Source organism: Rhincodon typus, chromosome 28, assembly GCF_021869965.1.
Source record: "Rhincodon typus isolate 14 chromosome 28, sRhiTyp1.1, whole genome shotgun sequence".
NCBI lineage: Eukaryota > Metazoa > Chordata > Chondrichthyes > Orectolobiformes > Rhincodontidae > Rhincodon > Rhincodon typus.
This window is the reverse complement of record NC_063359.1, coordinates 29731457-29759433: the sequence shown is the minus strand read 5'-3', so window position 1 is coordinate 29759433 and position 27977 is coordinate 29731457. Positions and strand designations below refer to the sequence as shown.

Sequence of the window (27977 nt, the reverse complement as noted above, 5' to 3'; positions counted from 1 at the left end):
ACCTCTAACAAGTTAATACAAAAAATGGGAGCTAAATCTGTAAACTTCCTAGTCAATGTCTCCCTGCGCAAGGCTGATCTTTTAACCAAATCCCATTCAGTGCAATGAGCAATAGGACTGAGGCAGCGTTCTGGGTTTCCAGCTATTCTTGTAATTATACCATACATGCCTCAACAACACTGGGTGCTGCCCAGTGAATGCACAGGGACGGTGGGAACCAAATGACAGACAACTCCAGGATATCTGAGATAACAAAAGGTGTAGAGCTGGATGAACACAGCAGGCCAAGCAGCATCAGAGGAGCAGGAAGGCTGACGTTTCGGTTCTGGACCCTTCAACTTTCCTGCTGTGTTCATCCAGCTCTATGCCTTGTTATCTCAGATTCTCCAGCATCAGCAGTTCCTACTATCTCCAGGATACCTGCTGCTGGGAAGGCCTGACGTGGGACTCCGGACAAGGGTCACATTGCTTTTGGGTGGGAGGGGAGAAAGAGAATGGTCAATGTCTCAAACTGGAGCTCACACAGAAACAAGCTTGTCTGTGTGTTACACTTGGTACAACCCACACCAGGAAGTTCAGTTCATCCAGTGTCACTGCATCTCGTGTATAGGTACATCAGCGACACCTGCTGGTAGCACAGCATTCCTGCAAGGAGGAGGAACCCAGGACCGGAAAAAAGTTCATGTTTGTCATGTGGTGAAAGCAGACATTTTTAAACAATTTTTATTTTACAGTTTACATTTGTGAAAAAAAAAGGAGACCAAAAGGACCTTTAAATCACTCTGAAAATAAGGATCTGCCTTTACAAGCTTTAACAAAAAACTGATTTAATCTTGAAGATTGAGGAAAGAAGAGACAGTGTTAAAACTAACCTCCACTGCTCTGGTGGATCCAGAGCTGCTGGCTCGGACTTGAAACAAGCGATTGTCTGCAGGCACAGTCTGGCCACCTTCTCTGGAGGTCCCACCTTTGTAAACAACCATCGGCTTTCCTCCAAACATGCTCATCAAATGGGCTGGCTCCTTCCCCTGGATCACCCGGACCTATGCATATAAAAGGAAACACAAACCGTTACCATCACATATAGACATAACACTAGAAGGTGCACAAGTCATGGCAAACTCACTGACATCCTGAAAATGATTTAACTCCCGAATGGGTGGAAAACCAATCTATGCAAACTCATTCCCAGAATAAATCCTCTATAACATGAAGCATCACTCAAAATTATCTTCAGACACTAAACATAACATCAGTGTCACGATAACATTTATAATCTACCAGACAAGGTCAAGATTGCCTCAAAAACAAAAAATTCACTCAAATATTTCTCCTTATATTAAGCAGTAAGTTCAATGGAATTTGTTCAAACAGGCTGCAAGTTACTGTTGTTATTACAGTTAGAGTCAGATGTACAGCATGAAAATAGACCCTTCGGTCCAACTCATTCATGCTGACCAGATATCCTAAATTAATCTGGTCCCATTTGCCAGCATTTAGCCCATATCCCTCTAAACCCTTCCTATTCATGTACCCATCCAGATGCCCTTTAAATGCTGTAATTATACCAGCCTTTACCACATCCTCTGGCAGCTCATTCCATACACGCACCATCTTCTGCGTGAAAATGTTGCCCCTCAAGTCCCTTTTCAATCTTTGCCCCTCTCACCTTAACCCTCTGCACTCTAGTACTGGGCTCCCCCACCCCAGGGAAAAGACCTGCCTATTTCTATTTAGCCTCTCCCTATAGCACGAACCCTTCAACCCTGGCAACATCCTTGTTAATCTTTTCTGAACCTTTTCAAGTTTCACAACATCCTTCCTATAGCAGGGAGAGGTGATGGCCTAGTGGTGTTAAATCGCTGGACTGTCAATCCAGAGACCCAGATAATGTTCTGGGGACCCAGGTTCAAATCTCATCATGGCAGATGGCGGAATTTGAATACAATATATCTGTAATTAAGGATCCAAGACCGTGAATCCGTTGTTGATTTTCAGGAAAACCCATTTAGTTCACTAATGTCCTTTAGGGAAGGAAACTGCCATCCTTCCCTGGTCTGGCCTACATGTGACTCCAGACCCACTGCAATGTGGTTGACTCTGAACTGCCCTCTGGGCAATAAATGCTGCCTAGTCAGCAACACCCTCATCTCGTCAATGAATGAAAAAAAAAAAGAAACCAGAACTGCACACAGTATTCAAAAAAAAAAAACCTAACCAATGTCCTGTAAAGCTGCAACATGACCTCCCAACTCCGAGAGAGTCTTAGCTTGTTTAGCAAGGTCCTCTCTTGCCATGGTTAAAAAATCAGAAGCTTCATGAACATTCCTCTGTTCACTCACACCAGCCCACCCCCTCACATGTAAGGTCTGGGTGCATTTCATTTTGTTTCCCCAATTTTCTGTGGATCTTACCTCCCGCCACTTACTTCATGACCAGTGTCACCACTTTAAAAGCAGCAAGCTACTTGTACACAGGATTAGAGCCACAGCCAGCCCGGTGGTTTCCTGTTAGCAGTTGGAGGTGTTAAATGACAATATCACACGCTGCTGATAAATAAAGCATCTGCCCTTTAGGATCAATCACAACCCTGTACATTGTTAGAACATGCAAATGGAAAAAAAAGAAGTTGCCTGTGGTTAAAAATTTCTTCACTGCATGAGAGAGTGTCACCAGCTAAAAAGGTCAGCATCTGTGGCTCCTCCCCAATGACCCTTGAACTAAAGTGGCTGGCTGGGTCATTTGAGGCTGGTTAAGAGTGTCTACGATGTTGTTGTAGGCCTGGAGTCACACGAACACCAGACCAGGGAAGGACAGGAGATTCCCGTCCCTGAAGGGAGACATCAGTAAAGCAGATAGACTTGCACCACCAATAACTGTCACAGGACCATTATGGATATGAGCCTCCAGGTGCCAGATTACTATCCTATTGCATGGAACATGCTGTATGGGGACAAGTTGAACTTTCTTGAAAATATTATAAATATTCAACCTGAAAATGTTCTATAATGATTTTAAAGAAACACAAAGTATATTTGAAAGAAACACAAAAAAATGGTGTGCATTATAACGCAACCTAACAGGTCAAGATCCAACCAGATTAAGAGGTGATGACGACCTAGTGGAATTAAACATTAGACATGAATCCAGAAACTTAGCTAATGCTCCGGGTACCTAGGTTTGAATCTCACCGTGGTCGATGGAAGAATTTGAATTCAAAAAATAAACCTGGCGTTAAAGAATCTACTGATGGCCAAGAAATCATGGTTGATTATCAGAAAATCTCATCTGCTTCACAAAATGTCCTTCAGGGAAGGAAAGCTGCCATCCTTACCTGGTCTGGCCTACATGTGACTCCAGACCCACAGCAATGTGGTTGACTCTGAACTGTCCAGAAATGGCCTAGAAATTGCTACAAACATTCAAAGAAATCAAAGTAGACGGACCACCAAGCATCAACCGAGACACTGGAAAAGACAACAGCAAAAGGAAAAACAAAAAACTGCCTTGCCAATCCTGCAGAGTACTCATTAACATCTAGGGGCTAGTCCTTTGTCATTGGGTCAAAATCTTGGAATTCCCTCCCCAAGGGCATTGTGGGTCCACCTACAGCACATGGGCCTCAACAGTTCAAGAAGGCAGCTCACCACTATCTTCCAAGCGCAACTAGGGATGGTTAATAAAACCGAGCCAGTGACACCATTCCTGGGGAATGGATTTTAAAATTCAAACAAAATAGGTCTGACTCTTTACTGTCCCTACACTATTTCCAGCTAAGTTGGTCACTGAAATGGAAAAAAAAACATTAAGATGAGATGGACGGATAGAAAAAGGAGGAGGATAACTGCAAGGAACAACTCAATAAAAGAGAACATCAAAGTAGTAGTTTGTGAAAATAGAAGGAAACTATGGGATTAATCTGAAGCCAAGTTTTGAACACAAGACGCATCCATGCAAAGATCCAAAACTGATAGGCAGCACAATCTTAATGCAGCATGAAAATTAGAAGGGCAGGTCAGGACAGAAAACATTGCCAAAGTGAAACATGTGAAGAGTTGCTAGACATTTCTATTGGCAGTGCAGTGTTACAGGAGCAATGCAACACTGCAATCACCCCTATACTGTGGGGGCAAATGCTATGTCTTCAGTCAAACCTTCCCTGGAACTAACTAACTAACTAACTAGAGATGGAAGTATGATACCAACATAACTGAAACTAGTCAAATCAACACACAAAAGAACAGAGTTAACATCGAATTAAATAGAACAGCCAGGAGCATGGTCATGGCAATATTTGTTTTCTCAGCTGCTGCTAGACCTGCTGTGCACTTTGAATTTTAGATTTCCAGCATCCACAGCTTAAGACTTCAAATAGAAAAAGAAAGCTCTTGGAATGGTACCTATTTTAGGTACCCGAGTCCATATAACAGCACCCAATATCAGTACAAGTCACAGATTAGAGATAGATAGAAGGGCTGCTTGTTAGTGAATGGTGGAATCACTTGGACAGCACTGCACATGTATAATGCCTGTTAATATCAGCATCTCTAGGTGTGCAACATGAAATCCAATCTAGTCTCATTTCTCTCCACGGATGCTGCCAGAGCTACTGAGTGTTTCCAGCTATTTTGATTTTTGCCCAATCTAATAAATAGCTCTGTGAGAGAGGGGTTAAAAGACATTGATGCTCCCGGTCATTACTTTTTTGTTATAGGGAGCAGTTGGAGAAATACACAGATCGCACTCTGACTCAGTTAGGCAGCTGAACAAAACCCCTTCGAATGTGCACAACAGGCAAAGGAGTGACTCCCAACAGCTTCCAAAGTAAATAATCACAAGTACAACTTACTGACCTAAAATTAATTTCTTGCCCGAATTGGACTAAATTTGTAAATTCAGATTAATGTTTCAATTTAGATCTAAAAAAAAAAAGCATTAGTTTGCCAGCAGGTGATTTTTAAAACTGGATTGCATCATTTTTCTTGCATAGCTTCGAGAGAAGTGAGAAAGCCCAGGTCTGAGCCCTGAGAAGGGAAGGTTTCCTGGACTGAGTCACGATACAGTACTTTAGATCAAAGTCAGAATCCTAACAGAGTCTATTGCAACATGTTAGATTAAAACTGAAAATAAATATATTGGCTCCCATCTTCCCACCCCCATCCCCATCCAAAGTGGCCATGATTGCAACTGTGGTTCTGTCAAAGCATGGTGTGGTTGAACACTCCGCTCCAGCCTACAGTTTGGCCCAGAGACAGGCAAAGTGCAGATTAGTCACAATCTCACTGAATAGCACAACATGCTTCACAAGTTGAACGGCCTCCTCCTGTTCCCATTATTGTTGCAAGTCTCAGTCAGAGGGGCCCAAGTGGCCCTACATTATTCAGTCAGAATTTCCCTTCCCAGCAAAGATACTGGTCTCCACCTCTTCCCTGAGGCATTAAAATCTTGTCAGCAACTGACCTCACCTCAAAAAAAAATTCCCCATTTGTCACAAACTAACGTTTTAACGCAATTTCTGGACCTGCACATATACAGCAAGTATTTCTGATCCATCGTAGTCAACAAATCCAATTGAAACCAGACAGCTTTACTGAAAACTTGGCCGTAGATGGATGAAAAATGTATTTAACTTGACAACAGCTCATTTCTGCCACCTCAAAAAGGAAGGAGCAGAAAACAGTGAGTAAAATATTTCCGCTCACTAATGAGTTGTCCTAGGATTACAAGAGCAATAATTTTCCAAATTTTACAGGGGCGCGAGTTGATTGGCAGATCTCCTACAGACTGGCTCAGATTTGGAAACAGAATGTTTTCGTGAGGCTGGAGGCACAGGTCTGGGGAAACAGCAGCTCCTAAACTCCATCTAGTGGATCAATTAGTTGGTTACAACAGAGTGACGGTGACCAAATAAGGATGGCTTGACGTACAAAGCAGATAGAGATGTCCAATAGTTGCCAATTAGCTAAAACAGCAAGGAACAGGGTGTTGGAATTCTCCCACCTAGGGAATGGAGACAGCAGCTTCGAATGAAATGAAATGGAAGCTCTCCTCTTCATGTTGGCCTTTGTCCAAAGGCAAGTACCAGACTTTAAAGGAATGGGCATGTTGACTGCCATAAGCCTAATAAACCTTCAAAAGCAAATATTTATTTTAACAGCTCTCAGTATTTGTAAGAATATGTTCAGTGCCCAAAAATTTCCTCTGGCATTGCAGAGATGTTATTAAAACGTTTTAAAAACAGGATTGCATTAGGGTTAAATCAGCACAGGAACATTTAAAATGATCAGGATTCCCTACCTAAAACAAAGTCTCTTTTGTCTTTGAATGAATCTCACTCAAGCAGCGAACAAAAACAGCCGTTCTGGCTGTTCAGATTGGAATGGAAGGGCAGAACCACACAGCTTTACTTTTAACTGAAACACTGTTGGATTGCAACTGGAAGCAAGTTCAAGGTGCTAACACTGCTTGCCAAAATTAGAAAAAGAAACGGGTTAAAATTTCCAGCACTGGCATCATACTTTTTGTCTTTTTAAAAAGAGATCCAACCCACTGACAATTTTGGGAATTGCGCACAGGAATAAGCGAATTCAAAACAAAAAAAAAGAAATGAAGGATCAATTGCATAGTTCACCCTTCAGAGCACAGGCTGAACCTTAAACAGAGGCATTCCATCCACAGCTGGTAAATTCACACATGTCTAATTTCTGGTTATAAAACAACTATTCACACCAACAGCAGCATCATCAGATCAACTCAAAACATGCAGAACTATCCCCATGCCTACTGTGCTTTATGGTTAGGTACACAATGCATCTTAATTCTAAGAGTTCAGTGTTACAAAAAGCAGTGAGCTACTGTGAGCAGGCAGCGATACCTGGTTAACAAGTTGAGAACCAGCAACTCCCTGTGGAGAATTAGGAATTCAGACATAGTCAATGAAGTCCTGCTTTGTGAATGCAAAAGTTGTTATTCTGTTGACATGGGGTTATGATCAAACCAATGATTACTAACAGCATTGTATAACAGATCTCTCTCATTCCACCAATTGGAAACACCATTCCCGATCTGGTTGTCTCTTTGAACTAAGTTCTGCCCAGCACCTGCGAGGGGTGTGCTGGTGGAGGGGGCACATCAGTAACAAGCAGTTGCCTGGAAGGTGTACAGCTTGTTGGTTCACAATGTCTCAAACTGGAAGGTCTCTCTCTTTAGATCGTGCAAAATGGAGTGTGCTACTGCATAACTTACCTGAAAATGATTTTAGTGTCCACCGTTCTAAATCACTGGGTTAAAATCCTGGAAAGCACTCCCCCACCCATTTAACAGTGATTGCCAAAAAAAAAAAAAAGTTTTAAAAATCATGACCATCGTTTTCTTTGAAAGAGGCACTACACACCAGGATATTTTCAGAATAAAAGGGAAGCAAGGATTTTTCAATCCAATCAAGAAAGTATTTTCCATTTAAAACCCATTGCTTATGGTAACATCTATCCACCTTGGGAACTGGACAGTGTGTGCCAGTTCTGGATTGATCATTGAACTGCACAGCTGGACAATTCTCCAGTGACAGACCCTTCCACAAAAGGGAAGTGATGAACAGTGTTATCTCAAAAGGTTTACTGATTTCAACCACGTCCTCCTCCCTTTCTGACAGGCTCTCTTCTGCCATCTGATTATTTCTTCCATGCCCCTCCAACTGCTCAACTCCAGGCACCATCTGTCTGTCTGTGGTGTGAGGTCATACCATTCATACATTGACCAAGAACTACCTCAGCTGCAGATGTGGATGAGCCATTGTTGGTTCGGTAATGACAGCAAGCCCCATGTGGAGCATGCCTTTGGGGTTTCAATTGTTGCTCAAAATCAGGCAATGACCCAATGGAAGGTGGAGGCTGCACATCCTGGTCCAGGATTTTGGGTTTTCCTGACAATTATCAGTTTTAAACTCCTTGGAAATCCACGGGAAGCTGTCGCAAGGTGCCATCTGGTGCAGGGTGCCAGCACGGAGTCATCAGCCAACAAGAGTTCACCAACCAGGACATTTGGCTTCGACATGCAGCCTTACCAAGTTGAAGAGCTTGCTGTCAGCTCTGGGGCACAGTTAGCACAGAAGTTGATAAACTTCATAGTTACATGGAGAAAAGAACAATAAAACCATGGCAAATAGGAATTGGCACCAGGGTGCAGCAGTCTTAACCCACTGCTGGTCTGAAGGAGTATTTGATTTGCTTCATTGCAACCGAGAACTGCATGTTCATGTGGAAAGAAATAACACCCAGGGTCGTCAAGCCTATTATAACAGGTGTTGACAAGACCACCAACGTTAGTGAGGGGAAGAGGTCTGCACCGAGCACAACATCACTCCTGTAAACCAGACAGAAATCAAATCAACCAACCTGCCACCTCCAAACCCACACGGTCCACAGAATAAAAGCTCAGTACTTAGGTGGTCACGGTGAGCACCTTCGCTTTTGTATGGTCGATTGTATATGCATCAAACACCTTGAAGCACACATTCCTTCCACCCAAGCCAAGTTCATGGAGATGCTACTGCAGTGCTCTCTTCCCACTTCCGATATTGCATTTGCAAAGCTCTCATTTCCCAGGGGTTTCCCCACTGGCAAGGGGGACAAGAAGCTGGAGCCTCACTACTCTGGCCTTCTGTCCAGCGCCATCAAATGTCTGTAATAGTACCGAGAATTTCACAACAACTTTCTTGTTGCATAGACGGAGGAGATATTGCTCCACTGACCTTTCCTTCTGCTTGCTAGGTTCAGCAATATCTCGTGTTCAAGGCCATTTTTTTGGCTGCTTATGGACTGATTGGTTTCTTCACCCATCTCTCTTATCCAGCACTGTTGCTTGATGCAGAACCAAGCAATCCAATAAGACTGGATTCTCGTAGTTCCAAGAGTGTGTCAACATGGGGTTTGCTGGGGACCTAGGGAATCTGGAGGATATTAAGAATTGCCTGGGTGCTTTCTGGCTCAATGGTACAGCTGGTGTTAATTCAAAGATATCCTTTCTTCTAGGAGTTGTTCCTTGGCTAGAGAATCTGATCTTGCTACACACAGGGATGGTCAGGACCACAGCCAGCACTGTGATAACTAGGAGCAATGAGGACACTTAAAGGTGACCTCTCTGGAAATCACGAGATCTAGCTGGAAGGAGCACAATCCCAGCTGTCCCCAAGATACCTTGTACCATTCCCCAATTTGGGAGCTGCCAATCATTTAACAGTAGCCAAGGGTAACAGTGTTGCTCAAGTATCCCATGCCCAATTTGTTCATCAATTCTTTAGTACCCCATTGGCACAGTTAGCAGCCACTCTGCTTTGAAGTCTTCCGGATTATAGAAGCCCATTAGTGCCAGGAATCCTGCTAAATGGTAGCATCAAGGACCTAATGTTCATCAACGTCGAGATTGCAGGCAGATGTCAGGGCAAAGATGCACATTAAAAAAGTTAACTGGGTGCCTACTTGTTGACAAATGATGTGCAAGACATTACAGCCCTGTGTGGGGTTCAATAATTGTGAGCAGAGTGGTTTTTACTGCAAAAACTTACTTGAAGTGGTATGCTTAAGATTGCCCCGCCACAAAAACATGCAACATTTCCTTTTAAAGGATCCACTGGGAGAGCCTAACTTCTTGCAGTGCAACAATGTCCAGTGAGCCGAAGTGCTTTGTCATTCACAGAGGCCCTGGATTACAAAAACACTTCGAAAGAAACACAACCCAATTCATTCACAAGGAGGCAGCTGACTGGTAACCAACAACAGCCAAGAAACAGTACTGGATAGTGCAAAATTTGTTTACAGTACAGTCCGATGACAAACATTGAGCGCTGCTTTTGTGAAGAATGAAAGATTAGTTTAAGCTACAATATGAACAGGATGAGGGTACAGTGGACTGTTTAGAAATAAGTTCAACAGTCGCCACAAAATTAATTCAATAGTTGTGGTACTGATTGTACAAAGAAGCAACATTGGACTTTGTAGTACTTCCCTATTTAAAACAAAAAAGACAATAGCATTTGAAGCAACTGAGAATAAACAAAACTTTGAAGGGAAGTTGCATTGTTCTTCAGGCAACACGAGAGATACACACAGCTGGTGCCTTGTGCAGTTAACGGTGTGCACAATGCAGAGTTCCTCAGACAGGAACACAATAAAAAAAAACTGTCCTTAAATGAAAAAACTCTGCAGCAGAGAAGTGCAGACATTGATGATTGGTTAACCTATCCAGGAGCAGGTAAGAAATCCCTCTACTCTCTTCGTAATGGAACTTGAGGGCATAATTGAAAAGGTCTCTGCACATTTGACTTCATGGCTTCAGAACTCTAGTTTCTAATAGCCATACCGTCAGACCATCAAAATTTATAAAAGAGCAGAAACCCAAAGAATTAACGTGGTTGGTGCCTGCAGTGCTAGACGTGCGCAAACAATAAAAATAATTGATGCCCTGCAGAGCTGACTGGCACAGAGACAACGGAATAATTAAGGCAGCTACAGTGACCTGCCGCACTCGCTTACTGAACCCAATCATGTGGCCAAGACACAATATAAACAAGCTCGAGGAAACAGTTGTATAATTGTTTCATTTCTTTGCTTTATACTTTTACGGGGTACTTGGTGCTGTGTGTAATAGAAACCTGAAAAAAAACGAACTAATCTCAAAACATCATCTGACATTTATTTAAAAATCAGGTGTTATTACCTGGAGTCACTTAATGGATACACTGAGGCTTTGTTCAAAAATGTGTTGGCTTTACCTGGACAGGGCCACCACCTAGCTCCTCGTCAAGCTGGACAGCCAAGATGGCAGCAGTACCCATTTCATCCTGGGACGATTCACTTCCCAGCCTGCAAGATAGAAAGAGAACCAATTAACACATTAACCAGTGGCACTGGACAGGGGTTAACTTCACAAATGCCACACCTAAACACTTATACTATGCCTTAAAACCAACTTGTTCAGAGGATGCTCCTGGACTCAAACTTGCATTTATTGGCAAATTAAAACATTACAAGCATGCACCTCCTAACCGATTCATTCAGTTGCAATGTGTTGGGTGAAATCCCAGTGAATGCCCTCCAACTGCACTTTGAGAAATGACACCAGAGTCAGCAGACCAAAGACCCCAATCCCCATCGTTCAGCTGACACTGGCTGAGGGAGGCGAGGGTGGGGGAGGAGGAGTCAAGACAACACCTAGGGCCTGGTGACGAATGACATTGCGCGAGAGAGCGAAAACAAATGCCAAACAAACAGCAATCCATTGTTGTGGTGAATGGCAGGGAGTTTGAGAAAAATCAGTCAGCTGTCAGAGACAGGGTAGCTCAGTGGTTAGCACTGCTAGGGACCTGGGTTCAATGCCACCCTCAGGCGACTGTCTGTGTGGAGTTTGCACACGCTCTTCTGGTGTCTGCATGGGTTTCCTCCGGCTGCGTCAGTTTCCTTCCACAGTACAAAGACATGTGGGTTAGGTGGATTGGTCATGCTAAAATTGCACATAATGTCCAGGGATGTGCAGGCTAAATGGCTTAGCCATGGGAGGGCCTGGTTGGGATGCTCCAAGGGGTTGGAGTGGACTCGATGGGCCGAATGACCTGCTTCCCCACTGTAGGGATTCAATGACCGTCTGATTCAGTGTGGGTGGAGGGTGGAGCGAGCGAGCGAGCGCGCGCGCGACCAGCCTTTTAGCATTTAAAAGATCAACTTGCTCTTTCTTAGTGTCAAAATCCAAGTAGCTAACACTTCAATGTTAAGACTTTGCACTGTGACACTACCTATGGTTCACGTGCAAGATGCATGTCCCTTACTAAAACAAAGCTCCATTCCTGGATCTAAAAATGGTTACATTTTAAAACGAGAGGACATTCAAATTTAAAAACAAATAACCGAGTGTACACAACAGCAACTGATCCCAAAAGAATTCCAAGTTAATCTCGCATTTTTGGATCAAGAGAAGGCAATAGATTTGTAAAATAGCTCAGGTGAAAAAGACCATTGAACTGAACTGCATCAGTAGGTTACAAATAAAAAACAGGCTAGATTTTAGTGGTGTGATCCACTTCTCACTCGCCCCCTGACAAAGTAAATTTGGTCAGTGGGTAGTCTTCCCTCGTTCCCTGGTGTTCATTTCAATCTAGCCCCCTCTACAGGATAAGTTGATACCTGCATGAGCAAGCAATAGGGAGGTTCTCAAATAAGCAGCCAGATGTAAGAACCCACACATTTTTCATTGTGCAGGGAGCAAAGTATTAAGATGGATATATACATGGGATTAAAAAAAAGATGCAAAGACAAAAACAGTTTCTCTAAAATCTGCAGCATCTGTTGGAATAAGACTCCACACTAAATGAACACAACAGTGTCAATGCTAGAAATCTAAATTCAAAACTCAATTATTTCCCTCAAAAGATGTTACCTGACCCGAGTGTTTCTCTCTTCACCCCCCACCCCAGCAGATTCAGTTTTCATTTCACGTGAAAATTCGGGTCTTTTCTTCCATGCCCAGAGAGGTTTTGCATAGGAAAATTGCTACTGACTACCTCAGTTATACCCAATCATTCAAAAAAAAAACTTAACTTCTCCCCCTCATGCCCCCCATTTGTTTTTTGAGCAAGAATATTGGAAAATTAACCAAAGTTCATAAAAGACTAATAACACACCCTGTGGGAGACATGGTATCAACAGCAACATGCAGATTTCCACCGTGCGTGCACAGGTGATAGCAGAGAGTGTCACTTTGACCTGGTAGTAATTGAGCTTTAACAGTCTCACTGTATGAGCAAAACCTGCATCCATTTATTAAATTTCTACACAGACAGATGGTGGAGCAGTTGGAGAAAGCTGAGCTATGAATTGTGACAAACCTTCCAGCCATCTTCCACCCCAAATCAATATTTACAAAAAAAATTTCCTTTATCCCTCCAAGTCATCAGCAGAAATGACTCAATTTGGCTCCTCAGCCAAGGTCTGATACGCTTTCTTTTGAGACATTTTTGCTGCCCTCTCACATCAGTATTTTCAGCTATGTGCAATTTAACCACAAAACAGGGTTGCTAACTTTCGCTAAAAGCCCACCAAAAGTTACACACAACCAATCCCCAGCAGCTCTACCCGAGTGTGTGCCTTCCACTAAGGTAGTGAACAATATTCCAGCCCAGAAGGTGCACTCGGGTCTGCTTCATGTTAAACCTGTGCTGTTGAGGTTGGTTGGCTTACCGAGCTGGTTCGTTCTTGTTCTGCAGACGTTTCATTACCCTGCTGGTAACATCCACAACCAGAGCTACAAATCTACTCCAAAACCTTGCCCTGAAGGACAAGACAAACACGCAATCTCACTCTCCAAAGGGAGATAAAGCCAGAAAACCTGGCACATGAAGGATTGAAAATATTGCTGCATTTAAACACTATTAACATTGATTTTTTGGTAAATGACAGCCCCTGGGGATTTTAAAAATGCTCACAGGGACTCAAGAATCATCAATAGGTTCAGGTTTGGGTCAATGAGCAATTGCAGGAGTGGGGGTTGGGGGAGGGGAGGAGTAAATCATTTAAAAAATTCAGAGTGGTGGAAAATAATAATGTCTGTGGTATCAAGGCTCACTATATTCGAAAGAAGCTCAAGTTATCTCCCTGCCTCCCACTCCCTCTGGTTCTGCTCTGTACAGAAACCATAATTCATGATCAGTTACAGTTCCAGGAACCTCCGGCAAGGGGACAAAATTTTCGAATAAGTCCAAGCAGACTGTGCCAACAGGCTAATCCAGCAGTGAGCTGATATTATTTCCAGCCATATCATAGATACACCATCACCTCCGGGCTACCCTCAAAATATGTACTCAGCCCTTCTTGAGTCAGTATTCTTAAATTCTATCCAAACAACTTCATAGCATTACCTTCCTCATATGGGCTGCTGTGGTTCACATGGCAACTGATGAGCAACCTTTTCAGGGTAGCCAAGGATAGGCCAACAAACAAACAAACAAACAAACAAAACACAGTCTCAGTGACACCACATCCTCCGAACAGAATCTACTTGAAAAATAGGTTCGCTCCCATTAATGGTACTGCAATTGCATATGGACTTGCATTCAGGAGATACCCAAACGTTAAAAATGTGGATTAATTTGGGCTCCTAAAAACAGTGGATTGAAACAGTGGCTCTTTTGGAGTTGGAGCTCAATAAACCGGTCATGAACATAGAAATTAGAACTCAGATGTACCAGGATTAAGCTGTAGTTCTATCCTTCGCCTAGTTAGCTGGAAACAATAAACAGCTCTTGTCCTAACAACGTGCACAGCACTTTTCCTAAGCTCACAGTAAAGGAACAAATCAGAAAAGACCGATTTATTTTCAGTACCCGGTCATTTCTTTTTAGAAAAGGAAATTTTACTGGTCTGACTTACGTGATTCTCCAGACCTTTGGCAATGTGGTTGACACTTAACAGCCTTGAAGGTAGTTAGGGATAAGCAATAATGCTGACACACAGATGCCCACATCCTATGAACAAAATCTCAGATGGTGCTTTGCACCCTCCACTCAATTTTCAGTTGGAGTTTACATACAGAAAGAGGTCACTGCAATATAACGGACTAATTCAGGAGTAGCATGGACCCAGGGACACTTGCTGGTAACATTTCATTGGATGGAAACTATTCTAAGACTGGCTCAGATTTCTTCTTTCACAAGGACTATAAACACCTTTCACATTCACCAGAAACAATGATATTCACAGGCAGTGAATAGTTTTTGAAGTGGTCATAGTTGTGTTGGCAAATGCAGCAAGATCAGGGGCAGCACGGTGGCTCAGTGGTTAGCACTGCTGCCTCGCAGCCCCAGGGCCCTGAGTTCGATTCTACCCTCGGGCGAATGTCTGTGTGGAGTGTGCACATTCTCCCAGTGTCTGCATGGGTTTCCTCCCACACAGTCCAAAAACATGCAGGGTAGGTGGATTGGCCATGCTAAATTGCCTGTAGTGTTCAGGTATGCGTAGATTAGGTAGGTTATCTGGGTGGGATATCCAAGGTCCGATGTGGACTTGTTGGGCCGAAGGGCCTGTTTCCACGATCTCCCACAGCAAGGTGAAAGGAATGGACACTTGCCTGGCCATTTGAGATAGTGGCGTTGGTGGGAAGGAGACAGAACCATCCACTCCTCCTTTAAACAGCCCCATGGAAATTGGACGCCTAGCTGAATTCACAGAGGGCACCCAGCTTGAACAGCCTTCTCAATGTGTGTCAGCAATGTCCATCGAAACAAGAAGTGACCCCAGAAAGCTTTTACAAAAGAAAAAAGTAAACAATAAATAGACTATCCAATAAAAAGTCTTCCAACAGCTTACCAGTAATAGATGATGTGACCCTGTCTTCCTGAGAAGGTGTAAGGATACAGGATAATGTAGCAGTCCCCTCCGTAGAACTGGCCATGAGTACTTGAGTCAACAGGTACTTTGTCACTGCCTTCAATACGCCAGATCTGAAATGGTTCAATTTGATCATTAGTCTTGTCCAAGGTAGTATTTTATCCCCATTCAGGTTTCTGAAGGCACTGACTCCAATTGGAGCAGGTAAGGCCTTTTTCCATAAAGTCAACCAACTGGTTACTTCCGTGTACACCACAGTGGACAGTTCCTCAAGCTTCTTTTAGTCCACAGTAGGACAGGTACACTCACCGTCCAGCACAAAGAGGCCACAGGATAGCAGAACGTACCAGTTGTTCCCCCCTCTGGCCCAGAAACAAGAGGCACATTGGTTAGTACAGCATCCATGTTAAATTAGACAGTGCAAGTTTCAGTCTGATACTACTCCCAGTCACACTTGGCATGAAAATGAAACCTGATTCTAACGTGGGTAACCTATCCCAAAGTAGCTACTGCAAGGAACTGAGACCCATCATAATAACTTATTCTTTTCCTTTTGTCTATGGTGGTAGCCATTACAGCGAAGAAACAAAAGCACTATATCCTCCCAATTCAACTCTGCCACTCACCAACCCCCCCCCGTTCCTTATGGCGTACAATTTACACCAGATAGGAATCCATGGCATTTCAAAGTAAAACAGCCCTACATGCTTCCTCCAGGCCATCAAAAACATTACGTTCACCAGATAGATATCTGATTTTCTTTAAGATGCATGTGAAACAATATATAGTTACTTGCATTTACACTTGATCTTGCATTACACAATCTGGAATATAGTAACGGAGGAGAATGGGGCCTGTAGTGTACGTTAACTGTTTAGGTTCTGAAGTCTCTCCAAATTTAATTTGCAATCCAATAAAGTAACTTTAGGTGCAGTAAGGATGTCTAGATAAAGTGTGGTTCTAGGTCTAAAGCTGGAAGGTGGTTGGCCTTGTTGGACAACGGCAAACAGCAGATTTATCTGTTTTAAAAAAGGTCTCGGACCTTAAATGACAATTTAGCTACAAGCCTCTTTGACAGTGTAGAAAGATGGGGGAGCACAGGAGAAAGAGTGTTACTACATGGAAGGAAGCTGGTTTAAAAAAAAACTCAAAGATCACCCAGATGTAGTTTCAGCTGCAGAGAAAAGGTGCCTGCACTTGGTGTGGTCCAGCCACAGCCAATGAGAGATTTCTGAACTAATTGCATAGCAGACATGGTCAGCCCCTTCAAATACCATTTTTCATGTCTCCAATCCCCATCCCTAAACCCCCAAACTGCTTCCACTCCTGTTTGCCCTTGTCCAACAGGCAAAGCACCTACTCCCACACCTTTCTCCAGACATCCTTAAGCTGGTCAGCCAAAATTGACAGAATGATAACTTAGCAAATGAGAAGCTGAAATTTAAATGGTGTCTACTGTCAAAGGCGACCAAGTGTCATGGGACACTACACTACATTACAAGATGCTACACAAAAGTGAAAGGTGGTTGCTGAAAGCAGGTTTGGAAGTGGCACGAACAACATCTCTACACAGCTGGGTCCTAGTGAAGACCAGGTTTCCTTCAGGGAAATCTTAATGCTTCCAACAAGCTACCCCTTTGCTTCATAAACCTCCATCCTCAGGTTGGTAGCTCTCCAGGAGGTAGTGATGAGTTAGCAGTTTACCGTTTTATCTCCAGACCCATCATCCACCATTCCATATTGAGCAGCCATGGCAGGAGACTCGTGCAAAGTTGCAGCATCGAAAGGCACTTTTTCAATTTTGGCAATCTGCCCAGAGACGTAACAGGTTCCCATTCCCTCCGTCTGATACAGGTCAACCCAATTCTTGAAGAATTGCTTGAACAGTGGGGTCTCACCGGTCTCTGGCAGAATCTGAACCTAAGAAACATGACAGTTGCAGGTTTATTACAACAGCCTTACATTACAATGGAAGGGTTACATCTGTTCTTCTGAGTATAAACCATCAAAGCAGAAAAATATAGTCGTTAAAATCAGCAAGATATTTATTCCACAAGTAGTTCTGTAGTGTAACCCTGGATGTAAAATGGGACCAGGCTAAACACAGCACTCAAGTAAATTCTAAAAAAAAAATCCCTGGATATATGAGCACCAGATGCAGTGTCTCTTCCTGCCCTCTCCCCATATACATAGTTTCAGTGTTTGTTTTGTTGTGCAAGATAATGGTTCTGAAAAAGGTGAATGTTGGAGGCTGTATTAAACTCCACCCAATTTGACACCGTCTTACGCCTTGGACAGAAATAAAACAAAACATCTTCGGATCTTGTTGAGTACGGGCTGACATCCATAGGTCTCCTCAGGCCTAGATACTTGTAAAGTCAACCTGTTCAGAGCTATTCCACATTTTTGGAGTAGGTAAGTCTTGAACCTGAGCCTCCCAACCCAGAAACAGGGACATCACCACTAAGCCACAAGGGCCCTCCCTCCAACTTTGTAACAAAACCTAACATGATGAATACCCAGTTGCTATCATGCAATTGATTACATCGCATTAAGATTGTTCTCTTCAAAGCAGTTGATCCCCCATTGTGAGCTAAACAAGCCTTTAGGCCAAGTCTTAGGAAATAGGAACAGTGGCAACATCCTTTCACCCACAAATACCACTCATTTCAAAAGGGAGTGGCGTCTGTAGTTTGAAGAACCGAGGAAAGCTGTTGCCATGTCGACGAGGAGCAAATCAGCAGATCCTACCTGGGTGTGCTTGGGGTATCCCATTTTTGTAATAAAGTCTTCAGCAGCTTTCAGAGCAGCTTTCCGTTCTTCTGGATTAGCATTCTTACCTTTGAAATAGAAAAAAGGGTTTCTAATTTTCTTTTCTTAAGACCATATGCTTGGCCTTTAGCAATAACTTGACATTAAAAAAAAAAATCAGAATAACACCCGAGGCAGAAAGACTGAAGCATCTGATTAACATGTGATCATGTTAGGTGGTTGTGTGGCTGGACTAATTTAGAACCCCAGGATATTTAAATCAATAAAAAATGGAAATATAAAATGTGGTAGTTATGAATTTGAATTTTTACATCTAGAGCCGGTAAAATGCTCACGTCAGTAAAGTGACCATAATAAACTGCTGTAAAATCCAGTTGGTCATGCAACTCTTTAGGGAAGAGAACCTGCCACCCTTACATATATGAAAAAAAGTAACTCCATACCAAGATGGTCTACTCTTCAGCAAACCAGTAATATTAAGTGGGTATTGACCACTGCAGGTCAAGGCGTCAGCCTGTAACTGCCCTCACAGGGCAGAGAGTTAGACAATAAACAATACAGCACACCAAGATTAACATTGTAACATTAAAAACAAAACAAACTGATCCCTCCTTTCATTCTCCCCCCTTTAAAAACAGTACAGTTAAAACACCAACTCCTTTTAACTTTTCCAGGACAGGTATTTGCTGGACAACTGAAGGATTTCTGATGGTCTCTGGGAGAGCCTCCTCCCACCATATTGCAAAACATGGAAGACACAAGGAGTCTTCAAAGTGTAAGAAGAGAGGATAAAACTTTCACACTAATAATTAGGCACGCGATACACTGCCTGGAAGTGTGGTGGAGCCAAGTTCACTTCAGGCATTGGACAAATATTTAGATAACAAACAAAAAATGTGCAAGGGTATGGAGCAAAACCTGGATAGTGGAAGTAGATAATGAAGCTCATTGAATGAGCTGGTAAAAGCACAATGAGTTGTCCCCCATCCCCCTCCTGGGATTCTGTGAAGATGGGCAGGAGAGGTTGTACTGTACATAACATACAGCAAGAATTATTGATTCAATTAGTGAGCAACTTGACAAGAATAACTTTAAATTTTCATTCCAGGCATACCCCAAGACCTTGCACACACAAAGCTCCTTGAAGTGTCACAAAAATATGACTGGCTCCACAATGAGCAAGCCAACACCCAGGGGGTACTCCCCTAGATTCACTCATGTGACCCTGCTGTGGCAGAAAAGTTCATCATCAATTTCCAAACTTACAACATTCTAATCTCCACTCTCAATCTTAGTCTGACGAGTTGGTCCAAAGAATTTGCTCCCTCCAACCACACGTACACAATTCACTAGGATCAACTCACCGAATGCGTTGGGATGTGATCCAGGAACAGTTTTATTTGCCACTTGGACATCCAAATCAAGAACAGCAAGGAGTGGGCAAGGCAAGTTTCATCTCAAATTGCAAACGTTTGAGCCAAATTTAAAAGAAAACGCACCTCAAAACCTCTTATTAATGGCTCATCAACTGGCCAAACCTTCCTTACCTTTCCACACGAAGATCTGCCCATTGGAACCATTGTCTAGGATGAAGCTATCTTCAGAGTCCAACATGCTCTGCTTGAATGGGTTCTCTGCAGACACCATGTTTAATTGAACTTCACCAGCTGCATCTGAAACCTGGGGAAAAGGTTTTTTTTTTTGTGGGGGGTGGTGAAGAGCAGGGGCAGGGCAGCAGGAAGAAGAACATTTAGTCAGAAAGCCAGCCATGTGTTCCAGCCCATTAGAAACCACTTGAGATATACCTCGCTTGAACCTCCTTGAAATTTTTTGGCATTAAAAAAAGTATAGTTACTCTGAATAAACCTGGGGATCCCCCTCTTCAGGCTTTGAGGTGGCATTTTATTTGGGTAACTTTTCAGGAACTCCTGTGTTCTAAGTGAAGCAACAGCCTGTTTATACAACACAGCCACCTATGCTACCCTAGCGGTAGCTCTGACCTGTATGAGGGCAGGAAACTGCTGAGCTGCAAGCAGACAGACGGAGCTCAAGGTTCCAGCTCCTGCAGACAAAACAATCTGCACCAAGCAGCTAGCTGGCACCCCAGCAGGGATTTATAGATGGGAAGTGACCCAAAAATAAATCACTGCAGTGGCCTAGCCCTGAAGTACCAGAGTGAGGGGGGTAGGGAGGGTGGCAGTGGTGGTGTTTTGGTCTGAATTAAAGTTCCTGATCTGGTCATAAGACGGACAGAGCACACTCCATAGCTAGTTGCTTCCTTATGCTGCTGATTATACTCATAGGCCTGGGAGCAGCCAGATGCTCAGACTGCAAATGAAACAGAAGATTTTACCCACACGCTTCAATTGACATGGGTCAACATTCCCTTCACTATGCAGCACGCTGAACAGAAGAAGCACAGCAGTTCAACTGCAAGACCAAGGTCAGCAGTGAATGACCACCCAGCTATGGGCTTTTGCCTCCAGCAGGCTATTTGCACCCAATGGAACAATATGTATGTTAGCTTCTGGGACAAGAACGAGATGTGGATAACCTATCACTGAAAGATTCAGACATGTTTATACGCACAGGCCACTTCACTGTCTGAGCCAATGCTAAAATACTCATGCCCTGTTAAGGGATGCAAACTAAATGTTCAGATCATGAGCATGTACTTTAAGAAAAGGTATATTGCAAAGTAGCTGTAAGACAAAGTACAATAATCATGCCTCCCGAAGTCCAAAACTGCCATTTAAGTGCACAGCAGAGACACTGTGGACCCAATAGGTGTTTCCCTTGGAACTGACCAATTCTTTTGGCTGAAATTGCCAAGTGGAACAAAACATATACAAATTTAAAAATCCTGAAACACTAACACCATGTGCCAATGAGACTTTGAAGTAATCCTTCCTATCTTAAAGGCCCTGTTTGAGAGGGCTATTCCCTCTCTCTTTTTATTTCAGAGTCCCCTTCCCCATGTCTGAAGGGTCCTGACCCAAAACATCAGCTTTCCTGCTCCTCTGATGCTGCCTGGCCTGCTGTGTTCCTCGTGTTAACAGCATCGGCAGTTCTTACTATCTCTAGGTGTGCTGTTGCAGCTATGTTGCTATCTCTCAGCCTATCATGGGAGGAGTTGGTTCACCCTCCAGTTTCAGTTTAAAAAGTGCAAAGGCAGTCACAGTATCGAGCCTTTATTGAAGCACACGATGGTGTACTGAGGAATCAGGAGATCACTGGTGCACATGACTGAAATCAGGATCAAAAAGTTCTAGTTGCAGCGAAAGAAGCCACCTCCCAGTGTCACGTGCCTGGCTGAAATCTCCAACTCCTTTAAAACCAAAAGCTGAAAATTGGCAAATACTGATGAAAATAAATGTAATGGGAATATTTAATAAATTTAAAAAGAATTCCACAGATGAAGCCGGATTGATGTTACAAAAAAAAAAAAAAAAAGTCCAAACTGCTGCTTTAATAGAACTGTGATGCAACAAATCTGATCGGACATACACTCGTGGGGAGGGTAACTACATATGGCAGGCATAGTGGTAGTGTAACTGGCTGCTCTAACATGGAGATTAAACCTGCTCATACAGAACACGCTTGTATTATGAAGGCATAAGGCTTATTCAGTGGCTTTTCTGGACAAGCGATTGAAATCTCAATTATAAAAGCAGACAAATTGCTGACCTTACTATTTGATCACACACCCAATTGGTTTTAGATCATCTCCAAAACCACTCAATGTTGAAATGCTTAGGGATGTACAAGACCATCTCCATTTGTCCAGTTGACTGTAATCCTATAGCATCAATTCTGGTGATAGTAGATATACCTGTACCAGAGAACACTAACAATGCCTGAGCACCATGTTAGATACCTCCCATCCCAACTGCAAAGCAACAAAGATCAGTGCTGGTAAGGATTTAAATAAAGTCAAAAATCTGCTAAAGAATGTAACAGTCTTGATTAGACTAAAGCTGCTTTTTGACCAATGACTGATCCACAACATTTTCTTGCCTACTTCCCACATCTTGATGGCGTATGATTCCAAAAACCTATCGCAGCCTTACAAATACCATTCTTTCCTTCGAGTTGCTGGGTCAAAATCCTGCAACACTCCCTTAGTGCTGTGGGGGTCCCTACACCATGTGGAATGGAACAGTTCAAGGCAGCAGCTTGATACCACTTTCAAGGGCAACTAGGGATGGGTGGTAGGTACTGATCTAGCAAGTGAGACCTACATCCCTCAAAATGAACATAGCCATAAACTCTAGCGTAGAAAATTGCTAAGATTCACAATGCTTAGACTGAATTAATTTCTCATGTCCTAGGCTCAGCAACCAAGTGAAGCAGCCTCAGTATCACTTATGGTCAAGTCCCTTCAGAATTTTACTTCCACAAGATCATCCCTCATTTTCCTGAGCTCAAGAGGAGCATCAAATTTACACATAGCCCATCATAGGATGGCCCACTAGATCCAGGATCAAATCTGGTGAATCTCCAGGCAGTGTGTCCTTCCTTAAATATGGAGATAAAATGGGACATGGTGTTCCAGGTGTGAACTCACCAAGAAAGCCCTATACAACTGCATCAAGATTTCTTAAACTCCAATTTCCTGGAGACTAGAAAAGGACAACACGCCATTTTGCTTCTGAGGACGAAAAGACAAACAGCTAGGCTGGATTGAACTCTATATGTCATGTTCAATTCCGAATAAACTTGGTTTTGAATGGTTGTAATTTGTACCTTGTACAATTTAGCCAGTTTTCTGTTCGACGCATCAACTTTAATATCGTCGTCACGAGTTCCTTCTGGCAGATCTGGTTTTGGTCCAAGAACCTAAAGATGAAGCAATAAAGTCAGCATCCAGATGCAAAACCCATAAAATAGATATGATAGAATTTAGAACAGTACAGCACAAGAACAGGCCCTTCAGCCCACCACGTCTGTGATGACCATGGTGTCATTTGAAAGTAATCCCATCTGCTTGTACATTGTCTGTATCCCTCTATTCCCCGCTTGTTCATGTATCTGAATGCCACTTAAACTTACTGTTATATTGGCTTCCACCACCTCCCCGGCAGTGCATTCCAGGCATCTACCACCCTCTGTGTAAGACAATTTGCCTTGCACTTCTCCTTTAAACATTCCCCCTCTCACCTTAAACCTATGCCCCCTAGTATTTGACATTTCCAACTTGGGGAAAAAAAGACCCTGACTGTCCAACCCTATCCATGCTTCAAATTTTATACACCTGTCAGATCACCCCTCGGTCTCTAGTGAAAACAATCCAAGTTTGCCCATTGTCTCCTTGTAACTAATACACTCCAATCCAGGCAACATCCTTGTAAACCTCTTTCGCACCATCTCCAAAGCCTTCCTTCCTACAGAGCACGGCAACCAGATCAGCTCACAATATTCACGTGTGGAGTAACCAATGTTTCATACAGCTGCAACATGACTTGCTGACCTTTGTGCTCAATGCCCTGATCGATGAAGGCAAGCACGCTGAATACCTTCTTTAACCACCTTATCCACTTTGTAACCACATTCCTGGGAGCTATGGACTTGCAGCCCAAGACCCCTCTGTATATCAATGTTGCTAGAAGGGAAAAGGGGAAAGAAAGAAGATCTGCAGATGGTGGAATTCAGAGACACAAACAGAAACAAAATTTCTGGAAAAGCTCAACAGGTCTGGCAGCATCCATGAAGAGAAAACCATTGATGTTTCAGGTCCAATGACCCTTCTTCAGAACTGTAGGTGGGCAAAAAGGTGAAGATGGGGTGGGAATATATAATAAGTAGAGATGGACACAAGTGAAAGGCAAACAAGAAAAAAAAAAATGGACAAAGAAATGAGTAAGAAGCCAGCCCGGGTGAATGAATAGTTGCTAAATGTTTCTAAGAGTCCTACCATTAACTGCATTTGTCAACAGATGCTGCTGATATCAGAAAGTCTGCAGTGCTCTCAAAATGTTTCTCACTACCTCTAACACAGTTTGCAAACTGTGCCCAAGATCTCAGCCAGCTCAATTTCTCCTTGACAAGACAATTCTTGGACTTAAAAAGCTATTTTGTTGGCTCACCAGATGGCAGGGATTTACGAAAAGAGCACTAAAAATCAGTCACCAGATTAATAACAATTTTATTGTCCTCAGTTAAAGTAATAGTATTTGACAGGTCCCAACTACAAGACTTCAAAATAAGAGCAGCAGTAGACCATTCAGCTCTGCAAACCTGCTGTGGCTTTCAGTACAATCAACACCGATTATCCAACTCCATATCTGCCTGATCCCACCTTCTCCCCCTATCCTTTGATCCCTTCAGCACTGCATCCAATTCCTTCTTGAAAACAAAAACATTCTACGTTACGGCCTCTACTGCTTTCTGCGGCAGAGAATTCCACAGGCTCACCGCTCTGGGTGAAAATATTTCCCTTTATCCGTCCTAAATGGCAAGTGTAATCCTTACATTGTAATCTTTGGTTCTTTCCTCCCTAGGTTATCAGGAACATCCATCCTGAATTTACCCTGTCTAGCGCTGTTGGAATTTTAAGTTTCTATGAGATTGCCCCTCAAACTCCAGTAAACATAATCTTGAAAAAAAAATTCTTCATACAGCAATCCTGTCACAGCAGATTTTTATTCAAAAATTCACTTTTTCTAACAGTTAGTGTGGGACATCACTGATCTCCCCAGCCTCACCTCAATCAACCTTTCAGGCTCCATTCCTTCCTCCATCACACGCAGTTTGGCACGGCCACTTCTCTCATTGTCACGGATACCTTTAGCGATGTATGTGGCCTTTAGCCTTTCAAATCTGTTGGATTTTGAACCACACCACTGAAAAATTTCCTGGGGGGAAAAAAAAAAGACAGATCATGGGAGAAGTGATAGTGTAGAATCACACAAACTGTTGTGATTTCACCAACTGAGAAATATAATTGCTCCATTACATCTTCTGTTCAAGGCAGGGCAAACAGACCTTCCTTTGGAGACATTATCACCTTATTGTCAGGTTAGAGCCCAAGCTCTTTGTTTGCAGTTTGCTGGCAGTTAAACATAAATGACAGCAAGCAGATTTCAAGCCCATGGTCTGTTTAGAGACAAACAGAAATGGTATTCATAACAGCATGTCAGGGAAGGCAAAAGCTAGAAATCTGTCCCCAACTGAATTTCTCCCATTATAGGATCAGTTTTATTTTGAGCAGCCTCAAGCGAATGTTTCCTCGGTTGGACTTGGCACATTATTCCAAACAAAGGAGGTTCCTCCTCGTTTCGTTTCTAATAATCACTCCTCACCTCTCTGTAGCTCAACATGGAAGCTGTAGCTCCAAGATGCTTAGAAACAGCTTTCACTGGGAACTGGTTCACAGTGGATTCATAAAAAAGTCGCAGAACCAAAGCCGAGCTTTTTGTGGTGAGGACTCAGATCAGCAAGATTTCAGATTTACTCCATGACTTCCACTGCTGAGAGGGGCATAGAGACACAGCCACAACACAATGGTCAAAACATTCAAGGGAAAACAAATGGCACTTTGGTCAAGATGCTGGAAGATTGAGCATACAGGCTGGTGTTAATACTGTACTGGCAAAAGGGCTTTTGGAGGCGGGGGGAGGTGGTGTTTAATGCCAACTCCAACAATGTGATAACACACTGACATGGATATGGATAAATCATCTTGAGATCCGAGTGCCGGCCTGTGTCCATTTACCATCCTAGTAAGAAGGGTTTAAGTAGCTAATGTAACTTGTAGTTCTATTACACAGTGGCAATTAATACACCACACAAAGTCTCTTCATATGAAGACTCACTTGAGATTGTTCCTTTACACACTAAACAAAGTAGATTTGGCTGAGTTATGGCTAACCAAAGCTGTTAAGACATAGGAGACAAAAAAAAAAACAAAAAACAAAAAACAAAAAAAAAAAAAAAAAAAGGGTGTTTGGTAACAGTTCAGCCATGACCTTATTGAATGATAAGCAGGCTTAAGTGGCTGAATGGCCTCTTCCTAGGTCTGGGTAGCTGTCATTCTTCCCATCCAAACAAGCATCAGGCAATGAATTAAGGCAGCAACGTACTTGGTCCAAATCAGTTTCTTGACAGTGCGCCAGGTTAAAAATAATGCTTATTGCTTTTCATTTACTCCTTTTTTCTGCTTTTAAAGGAAGCTACTAACTGTCCTTGATCAATTTTCTCATGGTGAAAAACAAATCTCAAAGCAAAGATGGAATGGTCATCTCCAAGCATGAATCAAACAGACCTCTTGAAATGAATAAATAAATACATACATACCGACAGACCCTAACTCGTTAATTGTAATTGTTTACTTCAGAACATTATGCTAATCAAAATCATCCCTATGTCTAAAATACAACACAAAAGTAATACAACCCAGTACAGTGACAACAGCTGTTGGGGTTGGACTAGGCAACGAAACAAAGCAATGTTTTTAAAAAAAACTGGAACTTTGAAAAATAGCAAATAGAGAAACAATTCCAACATGCCACTTGGCCCAGGAGTCAATGCAGGGAAGAAAGCCTGTCCAAGGGGAAATGGAAAAATAATGTATAAAATTTAAAAGTTTGGAGTGAGGAGTCTTGTTCAAATGAAGTGGAAGCAAAATGGAGGCTGAATTAGTGACCCTTGATCTGGTTCATTGGTGAAACCTCTAAATTCCACCACAGCTTTGTACCACCTATCACAAAAGTATATTATTAAATAAAGACTCAAAACACTTAGTGTGCCCATCTTCACATAATATTGAAGATCTTGTCCCTTTAACAGCTTTTGATCAATGAAGGATTTTTCTTGTGACCAACAAGAGGAATGGGACTAGAACCTGTTATGTTTTCTTGCTACTCCACTAGAGCTTACCCAATAATGCAAGAATTCAATTCACTTAGAAAGAAGTTAGGTTAGCAGCTTAGACTAGAATATGGAGTTACAGATAACCACATATGCAACCTCTTCTGGCTGGTCTGCACATGCAGTTGGTCATGCGGTTTACAGCCTGGTCCTTGGAACACAAAAAAATCAGTAACAGACGACTTAATACTCCCTACTGAGCTATTTGTACTCCTTTCGAAAAAAAAAGCCAACAATCCATCAATCAATCAGGAAATGGGGAGGAATGCAGTCAGGATTAAAAAGGTGGCCTAGGGATAAATCAGTGCATTTCACATCCATCACCAGTGATCCATGACTATGGGCTAGACCATCATGGGATTTTCACACCTACCCACCTGACCTGTTTAATGTCCCATTCAAAATATTGCAACGCCTGACCTCGCAGCATGGGAGCTGTGAGTTGGATTTTGCAATCATGCTAGAGTGGGATTTGAACCCAAAACCATGCAACTCTCAAGCAAGAGCTACCAATGTCACAAGTGTGGGATTAAACAGCAACTGTTAAAAGGCATTAATGTTCTGCCACTAGTAACCCTAGGGGACATTTTCAAACCAAGCTCAGGTGATCTCAGTCAACGTGATTGACTACTTCCAGGATTCTGGTGGAAATACTTACTGCAACTCAAACATTAACCTATTGACAAAGGGACCCCCAAGGCTGCACCACAGCTTGGGTGGTTACAAGTCAGCGTCACAGACTAAAAACAGGGGCAGCATAGATTACAGAATTAGATTTACACAGAACTTGGCTTTAAGAATTCAAGTCACAATAGACAAAGAGGAGGCCCCACCCCAAATGAGCTTGAACAGTTTGCTCACAATGAAATACTCATTTTGGCTACACACCATACACCCGTTCTACAAACCTCTTCCTTTGTGTTCAAGTTTCAGTGCATGACTCCAAATAATTAAAAAGATAAATTA

General features: G+C 42.7%; 1 protein-coding gene across 1 annotated transcript in view; it reads right to left on the bottom strand.

Moving 5' to 3' along the window:
* gsna (gelsolin a) overlaps positions 1-27977 on the bottom strand; it is a 70643-nt gene that overhangs the window by 8803 nt on the left and 33863 nt on the right. The window contains exons 5-12 of the mRNA XM_020514350.2: positions 24848-24997; positions 22890-22982; positions 19691-19823; positions 18123-18211; positions 17076-17291; positions 15351-15484; positions 10769-10859; positions 873-1043 (exon numbers count right to left, since the gene is read on the bottom strand). Of these exons, the coding sequence (XP_020369939.1) occupies positions 873-1043; positions 10769-10859; positions 15351-15484; positions 17076-17291; positions 18123-18211; positions 19691-19823; positions 22890-22982; positions 24848-24997 (1077 nt within the window). The remainder of the gene's footprint in view (positions 1-872; positions 1044-10768; positions 10860-15350; positions 15485-17075; positions 17292-18122; positions 18212-19690; positions 19824-22889; positions 22983-24847; positions 24998-27977) is intronic.